Raw genomic sequence first — 12,186 nt, forward strand, 5'->3', positions numbered from 1 at the left:
GTCCAGTGTCCCTCACTTAGTTATGACTCCTTCCATTACTGTTTTCTTTCTATTCTATACCATGTGAATGTATCATATCTAGAGTTGGTGTTAATATCTGGGTTATGATTTTGTAAGCTGGATATACAGAGCTGAGTAGACTTTTTGGGTAGGCAGTGTTAATCTTTGCTAGTCATCCACCTCCAAATGCTAGTAGTTCCCCAGTCCTTTTCATGCCTCCTCACCTTGGCCTTCCAGTGCCTGCAGCCACCATCTTGTACCACATAGTTTTGTGGTGTTTTATATTCCCTCCGTTTGATGGACACTCTTCCCTCTAGTGCCTATGATTTTGTACAGACCCATGTTCTTCACAGTGGCCTTCGAATCAACTTCCTGCGTCAGAATCACCTGGAACACTTGTTTAAAATGTAGGTTCTTTTGCCCTACCACAGACCCACTAAAGTCGATTCTCTGAAGGAGATGCATTCTTTTAACTGAAGTTTAGTTGATGTACAACTGGAGATATGTTTTTAATGAATATTTAGGCTATTCTAACTCAGTTTGAGAGCTTCCAATTTAACTACTTACATTTAGATTTCTACTCCTGGAGTTCGTTTATCTGCATTCTGGGGCACATGCAAACTTTTCTGTCTCAATTATTGGTATTAGAGAATTTCAGACCAGTGGGAGAGTGACTAAGGTAGAGAGGAGACAAGATTTCTTAGCACAATGAAAGGAGAAAATAACTTTGTTTACAAGCACCTCTGATTCAGAGGGGAAGTAGAGAGAATCTTCAGCTCTTCACTAGACACTTTGATGCTTCTAAACCTTCCCTTCTGATACCAAGGAAGAGGAATTCTGGTAAGTGGGAATCATAGGCACAACATTGGTTTTCAAAAGGGTTGGTGCCAAAGCGGGACATGCAGGTTGTGTTTGGCCAAGTGTGTGTTTGACTGAATGTTTCTCCCGAGACTTTCTACTTTCCATATGGTTCTCCCTGGTTATTAGCAGAAGGTAATCATTTTAAATTGGGGGCTTTATAATTTTTTTCACAAATGGTAAGTGAAATGCTCTGGAATAAATGTGATTTATGTCTAATCCCCCAATTAAACTCAAAGATTAAGATCAAGTTGTACTTGCTTGATTTTCTTGCTTTTGGCATGACACATAATGCCAAAAGGCTTGGTACAAATCATTAATTTGTTTTGTTTTGTTTTTCAGAATATTAAGAAATATTTTCTTGCAGTATTTGAATACCTATGTTTAATAGTTTTAAGTTTTATATTAATCCTGAAATGCTAGGATTCTGTGGTTTCTAACAATTGTAACCTTTGTGAATTCACATCATCTCCTTGGTTCCCAATTTCCTCACTAGTACAATATGGTGTAGGAGGTAGAAGAATGGGTTCTGGGGATAGACTGCTTGGATTCAAAGTATTTATTGCCTAGACTATGCTCTTGTGTGTAATCCATTAACTGTATGGATATCAGGAAACACAGGCAATGAGTCAGGGAAACCAAGCACAGGAGGATATGGTTTATGGTGCTAGAGTCAAATTGATTAAACTTTTCTTTACTGTCTGTGCATAGAAAACTTTGCTCAAGTGACAGGGAGGTATATTAGAAAGAATTAATTTGCTGGGATCAAAAGAGTTAATAGAGTTCTCGAAGTCATACCTGGTGCTACTACTGTTAGCTGTTACTGTTATTATATTATCCTGCCAGTTGCTGGTCTTTCAGCTCATTTATGCTGGGATCAGCTATCTCTTCCTTCTGAGCAGATTCTGCAGTAATATAATAATTGGGTGTGTAGCATCATAATCTGTTGCCTGGGAGAAGTGAGGCTGTTGTCACAGCCTTGCCTTCACAAATTTAGTTCATGTTCAAACCAGGAAAACAGATGGACAAATCTCCTGTGTCAACCCGGAGGGCATCAATAATTAGCAAATAGAGTCAGGACAGTTATGGAAACCTTCTGAAGAGAAATTGATTTGTTGGGTTTTCCATTTGATATGGAAAGAATTTAGTGGGTTTCTCTTGGGCAAAGTATTGCTTCAAAGGTGGGGAGAGGGTGCAGTTTGAAGTGGGGAGAGCCCTGATCATTGTGATGAAAGCCTTTTCTAATCGTGGAAAAGATAGGAGTTGTCCCTGAAAGCCTTTAGTGTTGAGGAAGACAAAGATTTGTTCAAGAATCCAATCCATACATTAGATAGTAATGAACATAGTTTGTGTGATACAAAATCTTAAACCTAGAAGACCAGGGGGACCACAGGGTCATCTCAGTCACCGTTCTGCTTCTACAGAGAAGAGTGCCAGTGTCGTCTAAGACATGTGCATCTTTAAACTTACTACTGAAGAAATTTCTCAAGTAAAGCTTTAACTATTCTGTTAGCTGTGTCAATAACAGCATTCCATTGATTGTTCAGAACCACTGGGTGGAAAGTATGTAGTCACTGGGGGCCCAAGCTAGGCAAACTCAAATACTAGTTATACCCTTTAGCTGAGTGACCTTGGTTGTGTCATCTAATTTCTGTGGGTCTGTTTCTCCATCTGTAGTAGGGAGATAATGTCTCACAGGACTTCCATCAGAATTGGGTGAGATAAATGTGTATAAAGTGCCTAAGTTATAGTAAGTACTAAATAAACAGTAATTTTATTATCCAAGATGAACTTAAGCCGTTTCTGTGATTAAAGGATGTCAGAAAAAGATCTCTTTTCCATCCAGATATTGCCACCATACTGCAGAAAATTTTCCAGTTCAGTGGCTCATTGCTTGAGATTTTATTAGTTAACAAACACCTATTTTAAAAGGCAAGTGATCTTATTAGGCCTACTGTTTACTATAATAGTGGTGAACTAGCTAACCAGCTCTCTAAAAAAAATACCCTGATTTGTAGCATTTGCTGACTTCCTATGCAGTATGAAATTTCTGAATATTTGAGTCACCTCTTGCAAGTCTGTACCAGCCAGTTTCATCACACCATTACAACTGCCACCTCTTTGTGAAATAATTCGAGGAGGTTGCTTCTCTATTACCATCTAGTTGAGAACAACAGTTTGTGGAATGAGAGATTTGTTGAAGGAAAAAAGTTTGAAAAGTGATTTTTTTTCCCCTTGGGGAACAGTTAGGGCGTTGGGTAGGTGGGAAGGCTACCAACAAGAACTGCATATGCTTGACAGTGATGTCTGTACTAGATCGCTGTCTAGCCCCAGCCTGGAAGTGGATATTTTAGCTCTCTGGTCAGCTTTATGGTAATGGTGGTGATGGTGATGGTGCTAGTGATGGCAGATGACAATGGTGATGACAACAGTGATGGCTGTAATGGGGGGGTGATGTGACAATGGTAATGGTGATGAAGCTGATGATGTGATGTGTGTTTTAGTTGAAAGAACACTGGATCAGTACTCTTGGTTTTGGGTTCCAGTCTCAGGCCCTGGCATTTTTTAGCTGAATGACCTTGATCCGGTCACATATGGAAAATGAGGACAATATTTTCTTAAATAGTTATAATGATGGGAAGACAGAATTAGAGAATACACACAAGTGCTTTATACACTGGGGAGTGCTATAGCAATGTATAGAAGCATAACCATCAAAAAGCAAAGTACTAATTCTGTGTAATCTGGCACATTGTGCTATAAAAGGAGAGTCACAGACACAGCGCAATTTCAGACTTGTATGTGTATAGTAGAATTGATTCATGAATCCTGTATATAAATAGACTTATAATGTTATTGTCTTGGGAAGGGACCTTAAACAATGATCTGTATCCATCTCTCCAGAAACCAAGGCCCAGAAAGGTAAAAATATCTTATTCCTTTATTGACCATCCATTCTGAGATAGGAGTTCTAGAACGTATCACAGAAGAGACATACATAGATAACATGGGTGGTCCTTGCCTATAAGGAGATGATAGTCTTGTAGTTGTAACAAAGCCAGGTCAAGGACTCGAGGCATTGAACCCTAGCTAATGCTCATAGTTGAGCAAAGTCACTAGTAAATTCACTTGGTTTATTTCCGGTTATATTTCTCTTCCCATAAGGTCAATAGTAAAGAGAAGCACATTTGGATTTCTACGAATTTTTTCACACAAGGGGCTGGGGCTTAGCCAGCATTTTCATTTACTGAAACTTCACATTCTTATAAAGTCTCAATTAAATGAATAAGTTGTCTTGAAAATAGAAATGTAAATGAAATCAGAAATGTTAGAGCTAATAATTGTTTTACTTTGCTGTTCTTAAATGTACACACTCAATAGGAATCAAATATGTGTTTTGAGTGGAGCCTGAGGAGATGAAATAGTTTCATGTCCACTCCTTTCACCAGTCTTGTCCCATTCTGAAAGACAAGTTGCTCTACATATTTGTGTCTCAGCTCCTTCATTTGAAAAACAGGGATAATAATAAAATCTACATAGTATTGCAGTAGGAATTAGTTGAGGTGATATATACAAAGTACTTAGTCTGCTGTGTAATAGATACTAATTCTTGTTTTTGCTATTACATGGCAGACAAAAAGCTACCTGCCTACAGACACTCACACGGTTAGAAGGTACCAGTTTTTTAAACCAGACGTCCTTGATGCCAAAGCCCAGCAGTCTCACTGTGCTGCAACACCCCCTAAAATTGTTCCAGTAACGCTGCTGTTTTTCCAGGACTCATCCATACTGATTATGATGACAGTTCCAATTCCCCAATAATTAACTCTGTCCTGTTTTGAAATCATATTTGTCTGTCCTTTGTTGTTTGTCTGGCTGTTCTCGGGCCTTGGCTTTTCAGCCCTATCTTGTTTGAAGGGAGACAAAAATACTCTTTGTGCTTTTAGCTGCAAATACTTTATCTTGAGCAAACCCTGTTCCTCAACACCGCCTAGCTACGTGGGCCACCCGATACAGGCAGGCCTCATTTTATTGTGCTTTTACTTTATTGCACTTCGCAGATACTTACTGTGGTTTTCACAAATTGAAGTTTTGTGGCAACCATGTGTTGAGCAAATCTGTTGGCACCACTTTTTCCAGTAGCATTTGCTCACTTTGTGTCTCTGTGTCACATTTTGGTAATTTTTGCAATATTTCAAACTTTTTCATTATTATTTTATTTGTTATGGTGATCTGTGATCAGTGATCTTTGTTGTAACTATTGGAATTTGGGGAGGGCTCCACAGACCACGCCCGTATAAGATGGTGAACTTCATGATGAATACTGTGTGTTCTGACTGCTCCCCTGACAGGCTGTTCCCCATCTCTCTCCTTCTCCTCAGGCCTCCCTATTCCCTGAGACAAAACAATATTGAAAGCAGGCCAATTAATAACCCTACAATGGCTTCTAAGTGTTCAAGTGAAAGGAAGAGTCACATGTCTCTCACTTTAAATCAAAAGCTAGAAATGATTAAGCTTAGTGAGGAAGGCATGTCGAAAGCTGAGACAGGCTGAAAGCTAGGCCTCTTACACCAAACAGTTAGCCAAGTTGTGAATGCAAGGGAAAAGTTCTTGAAGGAAATAAAAAGTGCTACTCCAGTGAACACACAAATGATAAGAAAGTGAAACAGCTTTATTGCTGATGTGGAGAAAGTTTCAGTGGTCCAGGTAGAATATCAAACCAGCCACAATATTCCCTTAAACCAAAGCCTAATCCAAGCAAGGCCCTGATTCTATTCAATCTTATGAAGGCTGAGAGGTGAGGAAGCTGCAGAAGAAAAGTTTGAAGCTAGCAGAGGCTGGTTCATGATGTTTGAGGAAAGAAGCCATCTCCATAACATAAAAGTGCAAGGTGAAGCAGTAAGTGCTGATGTAGAAGCTGCAGCAAGTTATCTAGAGGATCTAACTGAGAGAATTAATATGGTAGCTACACTAAACAATATATTTTTAATGTAGATGAAACAGCCTTTTATTGGAAGAAGATGCCACCTAGAACTTCCATAGCTAGAGAGCAGAAGTCAGTGCCTGGCTTCAGAGATTCAAAGAACAGGTTGACTCTCTTGTTAGTGGCTAATGCAGCTGGTAACTCAAAGTTGAAGCCAGTGCTCATCTACCATTCTGAAAATACCAGGGCCCTTAGAGATTATGCTAAATCTACTCTACATGTGCTCTGTAAATGGAATAACAAAGCCTCGATGACAGCACATCTGTTTACAACATGGTTCACTGGATATTTTAAGCCCACTGTTGAGGCCTACTGCTCAGAAAAAGATTCCTTTCAAAATATTACTGCCCGCTAACAATGCACCTAGTCACTCAGGAGCTCTGATGGAGATGTATAACGAGATTTATGTTGTTTTCATGCCTGCTAACGTAGCATCCATTCTGCAGCCCATGGATCAAGGAGTAATTTAAACTTTTGTGCAATTTAAGAAATACACTTCATAAAGCTACAGCTGCCATAGGTAGTGATTCCTCTGGTGGATCTGGGCAAAGTCAGTCGAAAACCTTCTGGAAAGGATTCGCCATTCTAGATGCCATTAACACTCATGATTGATAGCAAGAGGTCCAAATATCAACATTCACAGGAGTTTGAAAGAAGTTGATTCCGATCATTATGGATGACTTTGAGGGGTCCAAGACTAAAGTGGAGGAAGCAGCTGCAGATATGGTGGAAAAAGCAAGATAACTAGAATTAGAAGTGGAGCCTGAAGATGTGACTGAATTGTTGCAATCCCATGACAAAACTTTAACAGATGAGGAGTTGCTTCTTATAGATGAGCTGAAAAAGTGGTTTCTTGAGATGGAATCTACTCCTGGTGAAGATGCTGTGAAAATGGTTGAAATCACAACTAGGAATTTAAAATATGACATAAACTTAGTTGATAAAGCAGCAGCAGGGTTTGAGAGGATCGACTACAGTTTTGAAAGAAGTTCTACTGTAGGTAAAATCCTACCAAATAACATTGCATGTTACAGAGAAATGGTTCATAAAAGGAAGAGTCAGTCAATGCAGAAAACTTCATGGTCTTATTTTAAGAAATTGCCAGCCACCCCAACCTTCAGCAGCCACCACCCTGATCAGTTAGCAGCCATCGAAATTAAGGCAAGACCCTCCACTAACAGAAAGGTTACAATTCGCCGAAGGCTCTGATGATGGTTAGCATTTTTTATCTCCAAAATATTTTTAAGTTAAGGTATATACAGTGATTTTTTTTAGATTTTTAATAGACTACAGTATAGTGAAAACGTATCTTTTATATGCACTGAGAAACCAAAAAATTTGTGTGGATCGATTTATTGCAGTTAAACCAAACCTGCTACATCTCCGAGGTATGCCTCTACTTTTTTTGTCCCCTCTTTTGCCCATCTTCTCTCTGGATTTATGAGAAGTAGCCACTCTAAGGCTTCTAAGAGCTAGTTTCAGGTGTTTTAGTCACTTTTTTTTTTTAAATCCTTTTCCTGAACCACCTGACGATGCAGGAACAGCGGAAGTCAACACTCAATTTTATTTTTCAGGAAAAATAATTCATGTTTTTAGCTGAACATCAAATTGGAATGATCCACAAAGATAGTTAAGTTTTATTATACTTAGAGCAATGCTCAGGCAGTGAATCAGTTTATTACAGGACACGCTACGAAATGTGACAAAGGGCTGTATTACTGTTAGATAACCTTTGAGCTTCTTATCATGTCCGCCAGCCAGCAAGTTACTGATACTGCAGTTTGTGAAGCCCAGCAATGCCAAGACTCTGAACAACTGGGTCTAAGGTCACAGAAGAATAATATGTACCTAATTTGCCATGGACAAAGCTCTCGTTCTGATAAATTTCCACAGCGATTTTGCTCAGAATCTTTTTGGTTAAGAAATCCTTCTAAAGAAGAGAAACTTGTCCTCATCCATCTACATCTTCCTTTTTCGTTCTTCCTCATTCCTTGTGATGCCTGGTGGATTATTTTTCCTTTGTGGCTGCGTGGGGCAAGATTTCTTGCCATGATCTGCAAGTGTCCAGCTCTGTGCAATTTTTCTTCTAACTCCATAAAAACATTTTTTTAACTGAAGAAACTGGCAAATGAACACTGGCAACCATTATTTCTAAGACTACCATGGCATTGCCACCTACTTCAGAATGCTCCATCCACTAAGATTTCTGTAATATGGGTTTCATACTTACATACACAAATTTCAGGGTAAAATTTGACTGTGAAAAACCTGTTTATTGTTATGGAGAATTATTATTCACTCCAAACCCAATGAGAAGTGATTTGGGGAGAAATTGCATGAGCTAGACATTTTTTATTATAATTTATAAATATACATTTGTCACTAGGGTGTCATTCCTACTGAAACATCATTCCTCTCTTATAATCCATAAAAAGGAGAGGAGGATGAGTGAAATTTGGAGTTTTTCTTTTTTATTGAGCCCTTTCTTTTCACTTTAGGACAAGAACTGTGTCTCTTTCAACACATAGTAGGCACTCAAAACATAGTTATTGAATGAATGTTGGATACTATGAATGGAAGTGATGTGTTCGATGGTTATAGAATGTCAGTTGCCTTTGCTTTCTGGACAACATGGAAAGTGACACCAGGAGGAGCCAAAGAAGTCTAGTCCTCTCGTAGGTGATTTTACCTGGCTGGAGGACCTTCTCATCACAAGAAATTGTATGCCCACCCCAACTGCCACTGATCATTGATCACTGATGCTTGGAATGGACAGTGCAGTATCTTCACTCTGAGGAAGGAAAAACACAGCAGCCTGTCCTTACCTAGGTCTCTGGGACTACAACCCTGCCCCTCCCTCCGACTTCCACTCCCAGCCTTTAGTGACACATTTTGACATTTGACAGTGGCATGTACAATGGCAAAATACTTTCAAGTGATGACAGTAGGATCTACAGTATTGGAATGCTACTTTACTTTTCTTTATAAACTCCACCTATTTGAAATTATCTAATAAACCATCAGTGAAGCCTGGCAAAATTGATACTCACTCCGAATTCCAAAGGTATGAAAATCAGTATTTTCCTCCATCCATTTGAAAAAATAACTTCAAGAAATACAAGAAATATCACGTGTATATTTACTTCCTCCCTCCCTCCCTTCTTTCCTTCCTTCCTTCCTTCCTTCCTTCTTTCACTCTTTCTTCTGATAGATCCCATTCAAAATCTACCTTGGGTGACTGTTTTGAGTAACTTTGCCTATAGTATTAGTCCATCCATTTTTCCAACCAATTTTTTGCCCTGTCACCCAACTACCGTCCAATCATCCATCCATCCATCCACCCATTCATCCATCTATCTATTAATTGATCATCCAGCCAACCGGTCATTGATCTACATTCACTGATCCATCCATTTATCTGTCTCACTAGTTAACCAGCCACTCATATGTCTGTCCATCCAACTCTAAGCACATTAGTTGAGTGCCTACTCTATGCTGAGTCCAGTTCAAGTGTTTTACAAAATATCTTTTAATTTGGAGTTGTCTGATTAGTCCCTCCTGAGAGATTCAGGTCAAAAAAATTTGGTGATAGGGTAGGGCAGGAACACAGAACACAGAATTTTACTTTTAAAAAATATATCTTCTCGGTGCATCACATCTAGAGGCACTTGTCAGTTTGTCTCATTGTTGGTGATATTCACCAAATTTCTTCCTCTATGAAATACAAATGTCTCTTTATAATTAGTACATTGCTTTTAGGGGTGTTATATTGAGACCCTGTGAGTATCCTGTTCCTTAATCATCTCCCACATCCATTGAGGAGCCTCATCAGAATTGATTATTGTTATATGGTGATTTTCTATTTCTGTTGCACCTTCTATATTGGTTGTCATTCTTTTGTAAGCAAGAGTCTCTCTTTTCTCTGCCTTCCTCCACCATATTCTTTAAAGCACTTTGAAATAAACTCCCATGTAGGACTAATAGGAAACTCTACCTCAGTCATCTTTGGGGCATCTTCACCACCTCCTCATCCACTAGAGACTCACTAAGGTTCTAAGGGACTTTCACAGTGGTGGGAGTCCATCTTGGTCATCACAGCAATGTCCACCATCCCAGCCATGTGATCCACTCAGGTCTGCCTCTTTGGAATTTCCACAGATTTCTGGGACAAGAGAATCTTTGACAAGTCTGGAAGCCTCATTCCTAACATCATGCCTCCATGGTACCCCAATGTCTAACTTGTGATAATCCTCAGGGAAACTCTTCTGCCCTCTGGTTGCCTAGAGGTACTCACATCTCTTTCCTCGCCCCACGTATATGATATCAAGCACAATTGGCTAAATGTTTTGGCCTTTCACTACAGAGAGGAAGAATCTTTGAATTCAAGGCTACATCTTTCCACACTTCAAGGAAACACGAAGGGTCTGGTTACCACTTGGGTTGAGGTAGCAGGGTCTAGAAACGGTCTGAGAATGAGTTAGTTAAAAATTTATCCTGTTACATAGAATTTTTTGGAACGACCTGGGATTATAACTGTGAATTGTAATGTAATTGGTAAAATGTGTTCTGAGTTCCAAAAACCCGACTTACAAATGAATGCAACTATTTTGTAATGAGTAGAGCCAAGGAATGATATCTGCAATTTACAATGGTTACATCCTTTCTATAAAGTAATGAGAGTTTGCTTCTTGATATTTCATTTCAGTCTGATTTTTACCCAACATTTGCAGACCATTAATTTGTCAAATCTTGTGAGAGGAATTTATTACTTTTTAAAATTCAATTTTTGTGAAGTTGTTCTCCTAGAGCTAAATTTTTCAACTTGCCAGTTTACCATACATATTCCTCACATTCCTTCATGCAGTTTGTGTGTGTGAATGTACATATGTACGTGTGTATACATTCATTCATATAAATATATATTCACTCATATACATATATATATAATCCATGCAGACTTCTGATAGCATCTTTTCACCTCATCAGCAGTTTATGATCTTTGAAATGTATTTGAAAATGCACAACATCATCCATTTTTTCCCATCATTCTAAGGTTCCTCTTCCCTTTCCTGATCTCCATGTTTGTACAGAAGACCATGCTTTCTCTTCCTGGATCCCAATCATTCTTTTTATGTGCATTTAGGAAGAACAAAGGACCGTCTGAAATGGAAGACACCGAAGATAAGTGTGAAAACATGATCACAATTGAAAATGGCATCCCCTGTGATCCCCTGGACATGAAGGGAGGGCATGTTAATGATGCCTTTGTGACAGAGGATGAGCGGCTCACTCCTCTCTGAAGGGCTGCTGTTTTGTTTCCTCCTGAAACTTGTTTCTGTGTGACTGCTGAACATCACAGTTTATTGAGGGAAGATTATATATTTTGTTTCACCGTTCTTCTTTTGTAAGAAGTTTTGAATATACATGAAATTGAAAGGCAATGAATTATACCCATGAAGACCATTGGAATCATAAGCTATTGACTCTCCAAAATATTCTAAAATGTTTCTCTGAGAATACAATGTATAAGTATAGTCATGTGGCATTTGTAGTTAATGATTTTAAAATGCATTACTATTTAAGCATTTCCGACAGTAAGGTCAGGCCAGTATATATATATCACACTTTGAATACCTAAGAAAAAATATTTTTCCAATGGAGAATGTCTATAATATGGTGTCAAAATCATTGAAAATGGATCCTTTTTGAATATCATTTATATCACTCTGTATATGACTAGATAAGCAAGAATAACAAGTAACTACTATAAATGGGATAGATAAAAATGGGAATGTTGATATACAAGGTGGAATTTGATCCTGTTATCATACCAACAGTTGCTTATATATATTTTCTGACTATCAGTCTCTAGTAGGGCAGCTCTATTAATTGATTATTCTGCAATTTGTAAAAGCACAATCTCTGCTAACTTAATAAAGTGCTAACCATCTCTTTTTGATTAAGTGACTGATTGTGGTCTGCAATTTATTTTCACACTGTGGGACAGAGTAAGCCTAATTTTTATGTTATGTTTTAATCTGTTCTCCAGTCCTAGAAATGAATTATTTTTGTTGTGAGTATCCTTGCTTGAAGATTGTAGTTTTTAGACTTGATTTTACTTCCAGATAGGTCATGTATCATTCTAACTTCTAATAATAATTATTATACATGTATTAATGGAAAGTTTGCAGCTCAATCTCCCACTGTTATCATCCACAGTTGGTGTTCCAGCAGTAGTCTCTAACTCACGTCCCTGCTTCCAGTGGATACAGACTCTAAGATGGGTAGTGGAATGCAGAAGGTTTGTTGGGGAGTGCTCTCAGGAGATATACTTGTAAGAAGTG

At 38.5% G+C, this 12,186-nt stretch overlaps 1 protein-coding gene across 1 annotated transcript in view; it reads left to right on the forward strand.

Moving 5' to 3' along the window:
- Positions 1 to 11,801, forward strand: part of CLTRN (collectrin, amino acid transport regulator) — a 40,862-nt gene extending 29,061 nt beyond the window's left edge. Inside the window, exon 6 of the mRNA XM_057717721.1 lies at positions 10,986 to 11,801. Within this exon, the coding sequence (XP_057573704.1) occupies positions 10,986 to 11,142 (157 nt within the window). The 3' untranslated portion in view covers positions 11,143 to 11,801. The remainder of the gene's footprint in view (positions 1 to 10,985) is intronic.
- The last annotated feature ends 385 nt before the right edge of the window (positions 11,802 to 12,186 follow it).

This window comes from Hippopotamus amphibius, chromosome X (genome assembly GCF_030028045.1).
Source record: "Hippopotamus amphibius kiboko isolate mHipAmp2 chromosome X, mHipAmp2.hap2, whole genome shotgun sequence".
Taxonomy (NCBI): domain Eukaryota; kingdom Metazoa; phylum Chordata; class Mammalia; order Artiodactyla; family Hippopotamidae; genus Hippopotamus; species Hippopotamus amphibius.